At 44.5% G+C, this 17813-nt stretch overlaps 1 protein-coding gene across 3 annotated transcripts in view; it reads right to left on the reverse strand.

Annotated features, from left to right (window-relative positions):
• Positions 1-1969: 1969 nt before the first annotated feature.
• Positions 1970-17813, reverse strand: part of LOC144141838 (venom metalloproteinase antarease-like TserMP_B) — a 45969-nt gene continuing 30125 nt past the window's right edge. For 2 of the 3 annotated variants that reach the window (XM_077673324.1, XM_077673325.1), the window contains exons 6-13: positions 16803-16874; positions 16601-16728; positions 16472-16521; positions 14841-14949; positions 9891-10058; positions 6834-6972; positions 6577-6726; positions 1970-2461 (exon numbers count right to left, since the gene is read on the reverse strand). In XM_077673324.1, coding sequence (XP_077529450.1) covers positions 2378-2461; positions 6577-6726; positions 6834-6972; positions 9891-10058; positions 14841-14949; positions 16472-16521; positions 16601-16728; positions 16803-16874 — 900 coding nt within the window. In that variant the 3' untranslated portion in view covers positions 1970-2377. Of the gene's footprint in view, positions 2462-6576; positions 6727-6833; positions 6973-9757; positions 9793-9890; positions 10059-14840; positions 14950-16471; positions 16522-16600; positions 16729-16802; positions 16875-17813 lie in introns of those variants that run through there. The other variant, XM_077673326.1, reaches the window with a different exon arrangement.

Below are 17813 nucleotides of genomic sequence, written 5' to 3' on the forward strand. Positions count from 1 at the left end.
CCCCATTCGGAAATGCGGCAGCACGCACCTTAATCACAACCATGAAGAGTCTCTAGCTTTCCATATTTTTAGATCGGCGAGCTAAAAAAGGGAGGACGCGAAAGGGCACACAAATGGATGAAGCGGAATTCGTCGATCTCGTTTTAGCGACAGTTGATCAAGAGGCCTTAGTCATTTTTCCTCTAAAGATGAGGAACTCAAATCACAATCAGGGGCCTTAAAACTGTTGTGATTTCCATGTAATGAGAACAAACTTGAGTCTGAGTCCCCACCAAAGTGCGGTAGCCCCGCGTCGATACGCGATTATTAAGGGCGCAAGCACTAACAGTGGTCAGTCACCGTGTATGTATTCGGCGCTTGGTTCCTTTCTAGATACTGTGGCCCAAATAATTCTTACCGCTGAATTTTACAATGCAGAGCTGATGAGGGAACTTCCTGCCACTGTAAAAATGGTGACGGCTTAGCTCGGCTAATTTTGGGTATGCAAAGCAAAAGCTTGGCTTCGATTGAGTCTTCATTTCACTTGGTTAACCTTTGATTTAGATGTATTTCCGACCACGTCACAAAACCGTTTGGTTCCGTGCAACGTTCACAAGGGGAAGCCGGACGAACCCGGCGTTAATTCATGGCGAGCACGGCGTTCGTTTCCGCCGAACGCGAGACGAGTCACGTTGCCCGAAACGACCCAGCGCTGCATGACATAGCAGGCTGCGGGCGTGGTCGGCTGCCTCGTCCGCAGCGGTGGCGGCGACCGCCGTCGGCGTTCGCAGGCGCAAACAGCTGGCCCGGTGAGTCACACGATGCGCTTCGAGGGGTGTATCGCCGGGGGTGTGTCTCCCGTCAAAAATGGACCTTGCGCGTCCTCCATGAAAGCGCTGGACGGAAGTAGTAAAGCTTTGTTTTACTACTTGTTTTACTACTTTTACAAAGTGCGGCGGGCTAGGAAGATCATGACGGACAGCAGCAGTCGGCGTGAGGGGAGCCGGAGAGGGGTGGAGAGGATGAACTTGTGGCTACTTGGCTAAAAGCTAAAAAAGGCTTTAATGTTCTCCTGCTGCTGCTGCTTCTGATGATGATGATGGTGATGGTAGTGGGGGTGGTGGCGATGATAATGAGGATGATGATGATGATGATGATGATGGGGGAGGAGGAGGAGGAGGAGGAGGAGGAGGAGGAGGAGGAGGAGGAGGAGGAGGAGGAGGAGGAGGATGCACAGCCACGTCTCCGACGAAGAAAGAGCGGCCGCCACGTATCTATTTCTCCAGCCTTGCACCCCTAGTTCAAGCTGCGCCAATTTATTTTGTTCCTCTCGAATGTCCGTACCGCGGCGGCCGCTTTTCTGGTGGAGGCGAAAAGCAAAAACGCCCGTGTGTACGAGATTTCGGTACACGTTCAAAATTCCGAGGTGGTCAAAATAAGTACGGAGCCTTCCACTACGGAGCCCCTCATCGCCTGCGTTGCATCGGCGCGGTAAACCCTACAATCAAATGAAATCATATTTGGCTTACCCCGTAAAGCGCGTGCTTGGAACCTAGAGAATTTGGGCTTTCACCTTAAAAATATTGAGTTGATCTATCCCAGCCGATGGAACCAAAAAAAGGATCGCAAAAAACAGTGCTTGGTACGGTGACAGGGTACTACGGCACTTAAGAAGAGATGCACGTGGAAACAAGCGAGAAATACAGGTGTAGCCCATCAGCGGGGAATGCTAATTTTGGGGAAGAAGTGCCATATGTGTCACCACTCAGGCTGTCCAAGTGATTCGTGCCGGGTCCTATGTGACGGACTAGTAGATTCTCAGTGGGGATTTTCGGCATATCTGCGGCTTGGAAATCAATCACGAGAAAGCGCGGGAAAGAAATAAATACACGCAAACGCTGTGTAATAAAGATGACTTTATTAGCTATTGCAAGGGGAAGCCGTAGTGCCTGGCCCTTCAGGGCAAGTGAGTAGGCCTAGGTTCCCCGAAGAATCATTAACACGCCAAGCTTAGTGCAATAGGAATATCCCACTGTTCTGAATATTAGGACCCTCATTCAAGGTCAATTTTACGTCTCTTTGGAGTGGCAACGTGAAGAGCACCGTGTTTTTTACTCTCTAAGGGTTTTTAAGTTATGAAGTGCTGTGAAACGTCATCACGATTTAACGGAACCAGAAATGTGTCTACTGGTGAACTCCGTTTGGCTTGACGTGATGGAGTATCGCTGTTGTATTGTGCTATTTTGTGAGCCTGTGGGCATTTTGAAATCCGCCTCACTGCACTAGTACTGCATAAAGCACTCTAAAAGGTTAATTGTGAATATTTCTATAATAGTTGCAGTTGTAGCTGCTGCGTAGGCAATAGAAATTTGTGAGGTAGCCTGTTCATTTTATTTCGTTATTGGGCCGTTTTATTACTTCCTTCGGGCGTCGTAATTGACCCCTTTGTTGGCTTAGGAACACATCTTCCCTGGATGCAGACCTGTCAAAAAATGATACTTCATTACACACACTATCAAAATATATATGTATTAAAATACTCTCATTTTTCAGAACTCCTCATTACCCGCATACAATTGGCTGCAGTTTCAATTAAAGGATTGCTCTAAACTTGTAAACGGACACTCCTTTTACTTGCACGATATGTAAGCCGGCCGGTCAAATGCAACTCGATAAATCCTTGACACTTTTTTATTCTTCCTGTAGTTCTTGTTAAATACCACAAAATTAATCATCAATATCAAACAACCAGCTTTTATTCTTACAGAAGCTTCGAAACTTGTCTAACTTATCTTAAACTAGTCCAGTTTAGGAGAAGCTGAGGTAATTCGTTGATTTATATTTATGTGCGGTTGATGTGTAGTCTACGGTGCTCATCTCGTGTTGAGGGGAACGTTTCTATGGAAATCGCAACCTTATGTCTGCTAAGGAACTTCACTTTTTTAATGTATTTTGCTCTTTATAGCTGCGGCTAGTTGAAGTGCTGCATGGCAACGCTGGTTTTTCAAACACAGGTGCACCTAAGTGCAGTGCATTTAAACTGCAAGAAGTATTTCACCTTTGTGCGGTACCTTGTGCATACAATTTAGAGATAGAAGTCGTGTTTGAACTTCGCAAAAGCAGGTCTTTTTTTAAAAGTTGACTAAAACGTGAAAGGCGTTTTCTCTACTACTGAATATCGAAAGGATTCCAAATTAGACTTTCGTTACCCTTTGAAAAAAGTCGGGGTCATAATGAATGGCAATACTCGAAAACGGTCTTTTTCTATAGTACCACAGTTTTAGGGCTGAATGTGCTAGCATTTACTTGGTCTACTACTCCGCAACCGAAGAAAAAGCGCGCTCCGCACGTCACTGAGAGGGAGGTGCTGGCACACACCACGGAGCTCCCAGGACACAATATACAAGGAGGCTACTTGTTTAGTTACTGCACCTGTACACTTTTCACATATATGCGGTGGAATCTCCTTGATACGATTCGGCATACTACGTTTTCCGGCTTAACAGGTTTGTCTTTTTATTCCTGGGCGATGATACTTCGAAATATAGCATTTTTGTGGATTTATTACCATCATATATTGGCCGGAAATCGGGTATCACGACCGGGAAATTGAACCTTCACCGACATTGTTCGCAAATTTTACGTTTATTCTTCGCATATTAAGCCACGATATCCACGTTGCAGATCCTCTGAGGCCGCGGTAGCGCCAGTTTTGCGGCGAAAACATCGCCGCCTGGCGTGGCCGCTCTGTCCAATGGTGATGCTACGTGAGGTGATGCATCAAGACATCTATAAAAACTTATCATGTTCAAGAAATGTGAGCAACGCTCTCGGCAGACAGCAACTTTCTTTCAACTGCTCTCCACGCTGGGCGCTTCCCACGCTGTTCTTCGTTCTCCTTCTGCCTTATTGCTGTGTTTGGTAACGCTGCTGCTGTATTGGGGCTATTTGGTTGTTCTGCTCTGCCTGCATTGTTGCTGTGCTCGATGCTGCTGCCAGGCTTGTCACAATGTAGATTAAACGCAAGGCGTTCAGTGTGAAAGAAAAAGGGGAAATTGTACGCAAACTCGAATAGAACAAGAAGAGGAAGCGCGTGGACTTGGCACGCTAGCTGGTCTTGTCAGTGTCAAGGCTCAGCCCAAATGTCGTTAAGCAAGAGCAGCTTTGAAAGAAGCTGAAAGTTTTCGGCCCCAGTGTAAAACAAAGTCGGTGCGAAGCATCAGCAAATCAAATACCTTCCGCTTACATGGTTCAAGGAACTTATAGCGGCGTGAGTGAACACCGAAGGGTCAGTCCTACACGAAAAAATCACCACTTCGCGTTCTTCTTGGATATGAAATACTTGCAAACGTCGCTTGGCTGTCTTTACCTATTCAATGAATGGCACGGCTTGTAGTACAAAACACGGCCCGGGGAAGCGAATACCGCAGCTTCTTTATTACATTTCAGGAGGGCTCACTGCTTTTCGACGTCCAGTATACTGGACGTCGAAAAGCAGGACGTGCAACTCAAATTGACCGCATGTTGCTCAATAAAACTGAGTTCCTCACGGAGTATGCATGTTGCCCTCGTTATTTCACCTCTTTGGATAATGCGATTTTCGCATAATAGGTTTTATTTTCGAGTTCCTCTGAAAAGCGTATCAACAAAATTTTACCATAAACGCATTCAGCTGTTATTGTTTGTGTTTTCTGATGTGCGTGTATTATAAACAAAAGTGGCGCAATGGGGCATTATTATTGGTGTTTTTTGATCTGCATATATTGGAGAACCAAAGGGGCGCAATGGGCCACAACGCAAATTAGTTGCACACGCTGTACATACAGCAAAGGCCACCCGCTATGACACATGTGGCTAGAACGGTTCGCAACCTCCCTCTTCTCCGTGACCATATTACCTAATACAAGAATCAAATTTAGTTCAAGAAACTTCGTGTTCACCCCGCACCATACTGTACATCATAGCCACCACAGTCCCAACCGCAATGCGCGACTCCTAGTCGTCACAGAGCAAGAGTGATAGTGGGGACCAGTCTCGGCTAATTCATTCGCAGTAATGTTTGGTACGTCTCTTCTCCTGCACCGGTGTGCATTTCGAAACAGCAGCCAAGGCGTTCTAAGCAATTCGCCAAGCACAACCGTTATCAACTCTGGGCCACAACCCATCCTGCCTCAGGCAGCGTATGGCGGGTACACGGAATATAAGGTCTACACTATGGAACCTGTGGTGACAAGGCAACTGTGGCAGTGCTCAATCTACCGTGATGGCGATGCACAACACTGCTTACCGGCTGCATAAAGGATGCCCGCGAAACGACGTACGATAGGACGTGGCGGACTGCGTGGAATTCAGCTAATAGTTAACTGGACCTTACGAGGAACATATGAAGGGGGGGAGACAACTGATTGATTGATTATAGGGTTTAACGCGCCGACGCAACGCAGGCGATGAGGCGCGCCGTAGTGGAGGGCTCCGGATTAATTTTCACCACCTGGGGATCTTTAACGTTCGCCGAAATCTCGACACACGGGCGTTTTCGCTTTTCGCCTCCATCATAAAAGCGGCCGCCGCGGCCGGGAATCGAACCCGCGACCTCGTGCTCAGCAAGACAACTGCTAGTAAAGGTGCGCCTTCGGGGACTTTCTTGGGAACGGCGGCCGGGTTTCAGGACCTCGGTACCATTAGCCTGACAAAACAAGCAAATTCTGTAGACCCACCCATTTCCACTTCGGGCCTATAGTAAGAAGAAGGCCGGCTTCCTCACATCCGCCTAAGCATACGCAATCATGTTGTTTAGCGCAGGGCCACGCATTTGTTCCCAGTAATATTTTTTGTGCGCGTGTTACTTTGGGCAGCCCTTAGTAACGACAACGATATGCACCACGACTTTCAATCACCCCACAAAATGCCCCAGGTGTTTTGTTAAAGGGGCGTAACGTTATGTAGGCATATATTATCCTCATCCATCATCGCTTCACTCTTCATTTCTACATTTGTTACATTCAAGACCTCGTATGTACAGGCGCACACTAACGTTCTTGACAAATGGGATCCTAAAGCTGATGTTACATCTTTAGTTAGCTTGCGTACGCCACTTCACATGGTTCTAAGCTGTAAAAGACATATATTAGGAGGGTTTCGTACACACAATTTATGCTTGGCACCAAGTCAAGAAGGTGGTGTAAATTTCTTCAGCCATTGGTAATTTTGCTGCGACTACTAACAGATGGTCATAAAACGCTCCGTTTCCGTGGAAGGGCAAAGCCAAGGAACTAATGGCACATGAAACAGGGGAGATATAATGAATAAATAACGAACCGATTATGCCTTTATAGATAAATATTTGTGTTTGCCGACGGGGGACCAATACTCAAACATTCCACACTGCTCAAGGCAAGGTGATGCTCGAACAGCAGGGAAGACCATCTGCATGGCGCACGCTTTCAATGCCTCTTTCTCTGCTTCATTTCTCGCGTCCCTGCTTCCTCTCTAGGGAACTTACTTTTCCCAGTTCAAACAATCGGCAAGTTACGAAAAGGTCAGTTGCTGTTATCTCCCCACGAATGCTTTTAAGAAAGAAAAGAGCACTGCACATACCTTGTCTGCATCACACGTCGTATACTCAAGTGCCGCTCTGAAGACTTGGTATTGTCTCCAAGCCCAGCTGACGCGGCCCCCCCAGGTCTCTTTGGTATACCTCATAAATAGGCAGCGGACCTTGCAAAGAGATTTCAGTGCCGGTGTTTTCTGAAACATAAGACAACTTCTATAGCCCAGATTGTCAAACTGAGTACGCGGCATGCGGGCAAATGTAGGCACTGAAATTCGGGTACGAAGTACAGACTGCAACTTACAAGGTCTGCGGTAACATTTTTCTCGAAGGGATATAACTTTTGGCAGTATGCTTGCTGATTGATTATCATCCCAGGATAGTCTTGAGTAACATTGTACACCTGCTTGGCTTTCACCATCCAGCACGCCATCGTTCGAAGTCTATTAAAAGGATAACATTCTGAGAATATGCTAACCAGGCAATGCAAGTGTCAGTGCTAGATTTAATGAACAGATATTGCAACGCTTACTCCCCGGTGTCCCTTGGAACACAGCGGATAAGAGATCATTGGGCGGTGATGGCATCCTGGCAAAACGAAGAATTCCTGCTCTTTACTTTCCAGCGACGTCATACCAGGGTTCTAGTGAAACCTAATGCCTATGTTAGCCTACATTAACACTTAAGGCAAAATATTTTGCTAAAGTATTTCCTCCAGTAGGAACCACAAATGTTATATTTGGTTTACATCATACGCGTATCACCATTTATTGCAATGCATGCTTTTAATACCATAACATAGGCAAGAAAACGCATCGTTTCAACGATGACGCTTTTTTGTGGGTGGTTGATACAACACTGACCTTGTCATTGAAAAAGAGCCTGGAGTGCATGGGTTAAAGTTTCAATCAGTAGCGGTGTTTCGCGTCATTTTGGAAGTTTTGGCTATGAACGCGCATTTATTCATACAAGCCTAGTGGTCAACTGTCACTGGAAAACAAATTCAACAATTCAATTACCTATACAAAAAATGTTTACCTTTTTTCAATATGTCAGGATTCTTCATTTCACAATGCTAACATAAAAGATACAAGAAAAATTTTGATGCATATAGGTTTCCGTAGGTTTAGCTTGAAATATTTGCAGTTTACATTGTATACGTTAAATTCGTACAATGTGTGTTTATGCTAGTAAAACCGAATGTTTAGGTGGCCTCAAAATATAGTGGTAGTTTTTGTGACATCGAAATTTAGAGCATATCGGGAAAGCAGCAGGTGTCTGCAGAAATAAGAACCTTTTATCATAATTCAAACTTCTACTCCTTCAAACAAAAAGCAACAGCCAAAAAATCCCTACGCTGCCAGTCAAATATTTCGTCTACCATTACATAGAACACTTCAGGGGTAATGTTAGGCAAGATGTGTAAATGAGTAATCAAACTAAAGTTGAACAACCTGAACTACATTCGAACATGTCAGGTAGACAAAAACGATCTCTTCCACTGTAAGAAAATACACAGACATGGACAACAAAGCCCAGTGAAGCAGTACAGACTTCTGCGTTTTTTGACTAGGCAAAATGTTCGCATGCATGTAAATACATCACGCTTAATTAAAGACCTGGTGAAATTATTCTGTTCACCATTGTCACATTGCCGTCCTCATCCTCCGTTTTAATACGCTATATCTTACTGCCGAGTGACCGTATTCTACATGAACACAATAGTTCAAGAATCGAAAAACCTTGCTGTCTTGTGTCTTTCTCTTTTAAAATGGAATAATTTGGGCAGAAGTTCTTACCAGACGCTGGCAAATACAATCGAAGCAAACGAGAATGCTTCAACTGACAGTGATCGTGTCCCTGGGGCGTCTGTGTTGCTCCGGTATGTAAACCACGCACTACCTTGTTCTTGTCTACGTTTCCCCGCTGTCGTTTTGGCTATGCTCTAACGCACTTGTCAAAACTTTAACCTCACAATGGTGCAAAAAATACCCCGTAAAATACAACTGTATTGCACAATAATTTTTCTATTAATGCTGCGAAGAAGCTTATTTATTGCTATGTTACGGGTTTGCCCACGTTTGGACGCAGCAAAATATAGGATGGCTTTGACCTGCGCTGATCCGCCACCAGCCAGTCAAAGCAAACGTCTCCCAATACTCGGTACATTGAGGAAATTTTTATTGTAAAAATGGCATAAAAATAACTAAAACACTCTTCTAAGTGCAAAGCCAGTTGCAGCGCTGCACTTCTTATAACGCAATGAAAAACACCACGTAGGTGCCGTGCTTTTTGCTCATCCGTAAGATTATATTGAAATTTTTTTATAATGAAAAAAACCCAAGTTCCAACAGGCCGGATGCGGAAAAGGCTTAGTACAAAGAAGGCTCATAAGAATCAGTTTGTTCTGTTTCAACATTTTTCATGTTGAAACAGAACATGTAATCATGTAAACTTCGTTTTCTAATCGGAAGAATGCAGTCACTAAGATAGGAAAGGGTTAACCTAAGCAACATCATGAATGATACAGACTCTACACCATTTTAAATTACACCACTCTCAATAATGCTACTTCCTACCCATTTGTCAGCGTATTTCCCACGTCCACACTTTTCCCCTATATACTGGTCTAATAATTCGTCATTTTTTTTTTCATTTCGTGACCCACAGTGCTAAGTTGCAGCAAAGTTCACTTTTGCCATTTTATTTTTTCTGCTCAAACGTGCTGTATTTTTTGGTATTGTGCGATTATTTTGTTGAACAGGAAACTGCCTGCGAATATGTTCAGGCTTTATGAGGATAATCAGTATCTAGTGCACCGTGCAGCTTATGATACCTAATGCAAAAAAAATGCATAACCATCGCGCCACCTACAGTACTTTAGCCGTAAATTACTTTAGCAAAGCCCACAATGTAAGTGTACCAACATGTCTACCACTGCGAGTGCGCCAGTTTGCTACTTCAGCGTGATAAAGTTTTTCACAGGAAGCTGTTTTTGTTATAGACTACGCGAACAACCCAAATGTTTACTATCTATGCTTTTGAGCAAATGTATGCTGGAATAGAAGGACAGTTCTCGGCTTGGTGAGTTGGTACATGTCAAGGTGGAACAGCACTAAGACTGGACACAGTAAGAAACGAGAGACACAAGTTCTGTTGAAACACTTAACGATAAAATTGACGGACACAGCGGCCGTATCTGTTGAGTGTTATTGTTTGCCGTCTTACCCCTTCTGCACCTTGACACAGGGACCCTCAGTACCCTAAAAATGGCAAAAGGACTTTAGCATAGCAATGCAGAATAAATGTCTAGACGTTTTTGGCAAATGGTACAAAATTTTTGATAAAAACAGTAATTCACCTTACAGTGTAGCGTATTTGAGCGAGGCTGCAGCCGGAAAAGTAATGATGTAAGTAGTTCTTGTCGATGTAACTCATCAGGTGCCCCAGCTCCCAAGAACAAGAAAGAGAGTTTGGTCGGTTTGGATCGGTGGTTTCATCACCAGCGCCGTCGTGCGATGCACCTAACCTAAAAAAGAAGTATTCATCGCCGTGACATTAACATGTTGAACTCAGCCAACTACCATAGGAACACTGATACAATGACAGACAGAAAAAAATTCACGATAAACAATCGCTCTAATGAGACAAAACGGTTCAAATATTTCACGTGATCTTTACTTTCAAATTTTAGGGGCTTTGTTTTAAATAAAGCTTTTATACCACTTCGATCGGGAAATAAAAGCTGATGTGTAATTCTTGCTTCAAAAAAGTGTAACTACATAAGACGCGAAGAAAAGTACATGCAGTTTGTATGCCTTAAAACACAGACGCACTGTTGTTTCGATGGGCGAATCAAACAACACTGTTTCTAGTGTCGATTACAGTCACCTTCCTCAGCACAGACAATGGTGCTGACCTTCCACTCTCTCTTATTGGAAGCGTAATCGCACTTCCATTCAGCTGGCGTGGATGCTGACCTATAAGAATGCAATCCTTCTCAATTAATCCTTCTCAAATTAATCCTTCTCAATCTTTCTCAAAAGGGGGGGGGGGGGGGGCTGTGAGAATTCCACCGGCGCTACCAAGGAAACCCGCACCAGCAATGCCTGGAAAGTCGGGAGGAGTCGCAAGTAAGACTTTGCTTTAAAAGCAGCAAATTGGTAATCTTAAGGCTACAAAACTACCTAGCAACCATTCGCCCGACGTGGAGTCATTTCCATTGCTTTCGTGTATTACCAAGAATGCATAAAAATGACATGTATCAACCGCCGTACGCATTCCTCCTACTGATGCTCCCGAAACATCCTGCCAAGAAGGTCATTTTCGTACTGCTAATCACGATTAACACATACCTACCCCAATCACCCAATTCCGAGCTCCTTTCGAGCACGCATATCCCCGATGGATGGCGGGGGACAAAGATTGCTCGTTGGCCTTTTGCGCATTATTACAGTACGGCCACCTGTTAAAGAGAGCGAGCAGGCGCGTGGGCGTCGTGCTTCGCGAAGTGGTAACGCCGACAGGTGGCGAGAATCGTTGACAGCTAACACATGTGGCCGGGCGCCACGAGGTGCCAGCAGCCGCGCGGCGTTACAGCCGTGCCGCTCAGCTGGCGAGAGCTGGGAAATATTTCACGCTTAAAGGATAAAAAAAACAAGCAGTTTCTTTTCTCGCTAGACAACTGCTATGGTTTTATGCACAAAAAGCATCGGGCTTTTTTCCAGCATTTTTATATAAACTTACATACTTCTCAATAGGTTCGCCTTTCTTGGTGGCAACGAGTTGTCAAAGTATTTTACTTTATGCGCGCTCCTTCAGACCAGCCTGTGCCCAACGACGGCGTAGATAGTTGTCTGCATGGAATTGTTAGGGCTACCGAAGTGGAGGCTCTATTCATTTTAGCTATAAAAATGGAACGGGACTGGGAAAAGATAATTCCGAAGGGCGCTTTCTCACCAGTCCATTTTTGTGCTTCACTATGCGAATTATGAAATGCCAACTAGGCCTACTGATACCGTTATGAAAATATATTATTGTATTTCTTTGCGGACAATGAAAATGCGAGTGCAACGACAAATAACCATGATGACTCATTTTGGAGCACGCGGCAAAAAATGCCTTACCAGTGATTCAGATCTGTCTAAAAGTGAAGCCGACTTTTAAAAGATTGGTGTATGCTTAGCTTTCGTAAGCTGGCTCTCTCACATTGGGCCGCACAGTGGTGCTCATTGACTTTAAAAATGCGACGCAAACAGCGCCCGCTAAAAGCGAGACGAGTCTGATTCTCTACGGCGTGCTAACAGATATCCGGCGTCCGACGAGCGTGCCCGCGTGCACACTAGTGACGAGCGACAACTGACGACGCATACCGTGCGCGAGGGAATGCCGGGAATAACCTTTCGGCGTAAAACTAGCACCTTGGACGAGTTCAAGGGCGCGTACGCCAGGTTCCGAAGAAACTTTCTCAGTCATCATTTTGGCTCGAGCTGCAACGTGTGTGACACACTGCTTTGATAGCGGTCATAGCCTATAGGAAAGTCCGGAACATACTGGCCGGGAAAGTGCCGCCTTAACATTCCCGGGACCGATTCAGCGTTGCTGGACAGCCACCTTCAAAGTCTGGAACGGCGGAAATGTTTTTAAAGGCTACAGTATTTGCTGGGCTACTTAAACGCGAAATATTTATTCGGTCTCGCTGTCGGTCCCTCATTTCAGCCGCCCGGCAAAAACGCAAAAGAATTCCTCAACGAGACGTTTATGTAGGCAAAACAAATTTAAACTACTAAACCTTAAGGCAATGCTCTTATTGCGCAACATGTTTGACCGTAAAAAAATATTAGGCATATTTGAGGCAAGGCATAACTACCCAAGAAATATTTGCATTGCTCTTTTAATTAAAATACATGGCTGACCTATTTTCGCAATAGCAAACAAAAAATCCGCCTTAAAAAGGTTTTGCCACAAATTACATAAAAGCGCTCGCGGTGAGCCCTCAAGGCAGTGTTTCATGCTCAACAGTAACAAAGGTGCCAGTACATGGTGCGACCAGTAAAACACGGTAAAATTGAATTCACTTGAGCGAACCTCTGCTTTGTTTACCGTGACAGGAGTGGTTGGGAAAGAGAAAAGATGCATTTGTGTGGCAGCATTGGCAGAAGACTATTGTCTTTCAGCGACATTTGCAGCGAAGTCAGCCGATGCGCCTCTGATTTTTTCGTTAATTTCAGTCTTAAAGAGCGACGTTTCTTAGCTCTGGCAACCTGACGGAACGCTGTAGCAGAGGATACGCTGTTTTAGTCATGGCGTATGTGCCGGCTGCCTCCGGTTCTCTGGTCGTCTCGCCATAAGCGCTTGGCGGAGCGTGCGAAAACGTCCTCGCTTGTTCCCTTGCACAGTTGGCCACACTGTGCTTTCTCCCCATTGGATACGTTCACGCTTCGGTCGTTCCTTTGCTGGCCTGGTGTCGTAAATTCCGCGAAAGTTTTGACACTCGAATTTCCAGAGCCACCGTTAAAGGGACCGACAACCTGTTTTTGTCGAGCATATTTTCTTTAACCCAAATAAAGATATCACCGAAACACTTTAGCCCAAAACGGTTTTGGTGATAGCGCTCGAGATACTTTAGAAATCGGAATTTTTAGATCTAGCAGACATACCTGTTCCTCCAAAAGGAATTCTGGTAATCATGCGGCAATGCGGCAGAGTACCTTTAATAAACGTGAGATGAAAAGAGGTGATTAAAAACTTCTCCCGGGAAGCGACAACGGTTTTTGAAATACGCGTTGAAATCGCCGCATTTGATAGTACACGTAAGCTAGTGTCACGTTTCGATACTAAACGCCGCCATTTTTCAGACTTCAGATATTTAGTGCCAAATTAAACTTATTTTCGCTGGTTTTTTAGGATAATTTGCTGTTACAAAATCAGTATGCAAACCCCTGGCTTCCATACGAGCTAGACGGCGTGCACTCCACAAAAATAGGTTGTCTGTCCCTTTAGGTTGTCGTGTGGAGATATGCGCTGCAGCCAGAACTAAGGCCAACCTGACAACGCAGTAAGAGTTTGTCGCCGTTAAGAGGAAACTCGCACCCCCCCTCCTAAATACGAATGCGCTGGCCTGTACTTGCCGCATAACAGATGTTTGCCTTATTTCATATGGACATCCACTCTAGCAGACTCAGCTCATAATACTGAATATGCTCTGTGTTAAGAGCCCAAGACATTAACCTCCGGTCTTCATTCCGCAATCTCTATTGGTTGGTACCTCGGTCGGCACCCGCACCACTGGCAGCCTCCAACGCACCTATGTTCGACCGAGGATTAGAAACGTCTTCGGCAGTGCATAGTAGTCGAAGCCACAAAAAAATCTAATCACCTGTGGTAGAAACAAACTTGGCCCTCCGTGCCAAATACTAAGCCATCAGCGTTAACCACAAACACCTATTGCTTGAATATAAGTAAGGATAATAAAACAATTCAACACGTTTTTGCAGTGACCATATAAACAAATAATCTTTGAAATGCCACAGAAGTCTACATAAGCCTTCACGGCACGAAACGTAGAAAACACCCAAGCAACATTCTTAACAGCTGCATTCACGGTAGTTAAGAAGCCTGGCTAGGCCCTGGGGAGGATATGACCAAGTATATACGGCCTCTGAATTCTCCATACCAGTGTTTTTCAGTATGGACGTTTTGTGATCAGATGCGATCTCTGCTATATTATGTTCTTCTTGCATATGAGGCTTATTTAGGAACATATAGGCAGATTTGAAACTTGCCAGATCTAATACAATTTTTTCAATAACCAAAACTTTCATTTTGAATGACTACATAAATTAACAGAAAAATTACTTGTGATATATGCACGGAGACCTCAAGGTATAAAAGTCCCAAGTCAAAGCCCACTGGCGTGCTCTAAAACAGCCACTCACTCCAAATAAGAGAATAAGTAGGGTTGTCTTTGTCCATTACCCACGGGAACAGCGGAGACGAAAACGCGAAGCAGCAGCAAGATGCAAAATGCATCCTACAAGATATACTAAATATGTGGCATTTCCAAAAATAGACACCTAAAACACAACAAAAACACGAACAACTGAACTACACAATGGGAATGTGTTTCATCTGTAGTGAACAGCACTACGGAATCCTAAGATTTGCCGACTTTACTATCCGCAAATATTTCAGGAGTCAGATTTTTTAAAAGATTGAGCAAAAAAAAAGTTTTACAAATATATAAGGCACTATTTACTTGAACATAAAAAAAAACAGTTTTTTTACATACACTCAGGAGACCTTCACTTACAAGTGACCGATTTCATGGGTGAGAGTGTGGATTCCATTGTACACCCCAGGCGTGTCTTCTGCGTAACCAGCAAACAAGTTGGTACAGAAACCAGCCAAATATGCCACACCTTTGTTTGGAAAGAAAATAACAAATGTTGAGTGTGAATTTGTTTTCCGGAAAAAGTATTGCCTATCACATAAACAATGACAAAATCCACTATTGAAAATCAATTACACCGTACCGCATTGAAACACATAACAAGAAGCGTTGACAGCAGTCAGACGAAAAACAAAAAAGAATTCGCAGTTCCAAACTAAAAAAAGTTAGATCAGCAGTGCGCTAACCCATGTCAGGTATGGAAATCTGGCGAGCACAGCGAAAACATTTGCAAGAAGTTTAGTAGAACGCGCCTTCTTGGGAAAGCCTGCCTCGTTCTGACACTTATATACACGCTTTTTCAATACTACAGACCTACAATCTCACATAGCAAACTCATCATTCACTGCAAGGGAAGTTAAACTGGAGGTTTGATGCGTTATGGCACGGAGTTGCACCTAACAAAATATATTTGCTGCAACCGAATATTCTGCTCCCCCGGCTACACGTCGTTTTCACATCTTTTGGTTTAGACTTTAACTAATGTTTCATGCAAAAGCCTCAATGTGCCGTCTGTCCGTGGAAGAATATTGTTGCAACTTTTTTTCCGAAAGCTTCAAAAATATCGGCTGCTATTTCCTCCGTCATCTTCGACATGGTAAAAAGCACGCTAGACGGGGACAGAAGAAGAGAGCGTGACACGTGACGAACGTTAGTCTCGTGTCACTCTCTCTTCTTCTGTCCCGTCAAGTGCGCTTTTTACCATGTTGAAGTTGTATCACCAACTAGCCCAAATTTCTGCGTTAAATTCCTGTGTCAACTTAACAAAAACTGTCGACGGTCGCACCCACAAAATAATGTGGCCACAACCAACTAAAACTTTGGGAGCGAGCTTTAGTTTAGTTTCTAGCATACAACCCCCATATTCAAGAACTACATCATACTACTGTCTGCGCATTCGGCTTGTCCCGAACAATTCGTAGTACGGTAAATACAGACTCTATACGGAAAAGCAATGCCAACAAATGTAAAAGGTTGGTCTTCGAGGCAAATTGACTTTCGCTAAATGAGATGTTCTTGTGAACAAGAAAAAACGAGCCCGAGCGAGCCCTAACTTTCTGGTCGAAGAACTTCTTGCGGCCTTGGACAAACTTATGTGACTCCCACAACTAAACATGTCGCTTACTTCAACCGCTTGATATGGAAGTGCCCTATCTGGCAGGATCTGCGAACCGAAACCTATCTCTATTGCCACGTCAAGTCAAGTCAAAAACGCTGCGGGAGTCGACCCGTCACGAAGGGTCTACAGAGAACGGTCCTCGACTGTATATTCACGAAACCGGCTTACAGGACTACACGTAATCCACACACTCACCCCCCCTCCGGCTACTTTCCTCCTCTATCTACACCTCCGGCGATGAACATGATCAAGACGCGAATTGTAATTACGTTTGTTAAATGCATATTTCAACAACGAAAACTACTTGTTTCACCATTACACCAGAAGTGGACCTAATTCGCTCAAAAACGCAACGGTAGACAAAATTGCTCACCTGCCAAATTTCTCTCCACTTTTCCGTCTTTTATGGTGTATGTGTCTCGACTGCAAGCCAAATACGTTTCCAATTATGGTTCACTTTTACAATCATCATGATGGATTTAACATAGAAGTAACTATTTACCCTGTCACCAAAAACACGATGTCGGGTTCCCCATAGGTCCTCTTCCTTTTTTCGGCGTACGCTCTTAAGTCCATCAACATTACTTGTCCGCTTAGTATTCCACCCTTGTTAGTTAGGTATGGTTCATTCTAAAAATGCAAAATAGGAATAGTTAGTAGTTCTTTGCAGAAAAAAAATATTGTGATTAATAATCATATCATACCTGGCTTTTTTCCATTCCCGTGATTATCAGTTGTACTGCTGGATCTCTCGCTTCTGCAAACCTAATATTTGCCTGAAAATTATAAAATACGGACTATTTAAACACGAGTTCGAATGGCGTAAGGCGAACTTGAAGCAAAATGATGAAAATGGTACTATAGTAGATTCTCGATAAGCGGAACTTCAAGGCACCGAAAAAATTATTTCAGTTTAAGAGAGTGCCGTTTCCTGAGATAGATCGGTGAAAGTGCAACTTTTCGTGCGTACACACTCTTAATACTATATTGTGAGCGCGAAGCTCCGAAGCGTAGAAAATCATTTATTTCACTGCTCCATTATCCCCATCACCAAACACATCGAGGAACGCTTCGTCTTCTACGAGACTGATCATCATCTTCGTTAGTTGCTGGTCCGGTGTTCCGAGACGGCTTAGTCGTACAATAAACGCCTTACCTCACCGAGTACCCAAAGCCCTTTCAAGTGGTGGCGGTTGCGCTCGATCCTTTACTCAACACCTTCCAAGCAGACCCATGGAGCTCCGTTTAGGTAGGCGATTGCCTGTATCAGCGATGGAACGTGAGGCCGGAAGCAGTCCCGCTGGCACCTCCCCTGTTGCGCCTCTGGCATTTGCTGTCATCAGCTGGCAGCACGATCCTCCTCATTTCGCCGGGCTCTACCATGAAGACGTTGAAGTCTGGCTGGATCAGTTTTCTCGAGTCAGTGCGTTTAACCGTTGGGATGACGTGGCGAAGCTACAGAACGTTGGGTTTTCCTTGGACAAGGTGGCACAAACATGGTTTCTTAACAACAACCACCGGCTCGCCGACTGGGCCACCTTTTGTCAGGAGCTGCGCCAGATATTCGGTAGACCAACCGCGCGGTCAGACATGGCGAAAAGGAAGCTGGCCAGTCGCCTTCAAGGCCCTGAGGAGACGTATGCGTCTTACATAGAGGACGTTCTTGCTCTATGTCGCCGTGTGGATGCAAGCATGCCGGAGGCCGACAAGGTTCG

Source organism: Haemaphysalis longicornis, unplaced genomic scaffold (genome assembly GCF_048455015.1).
Source record: "Haemaphysalis longicornis isolate Haplotype H1 unplaced genomic scaffold, Haemaphysalis longicornis Haplotype H1 scaffold_6, whole genome shotgun sequence".
NCBI lineage: Eukaryota > Metazoa > Arthropoda > Arachnida > Ixodida > Ixodidae > Haemaphysalis > Haemaphysalis longicornis.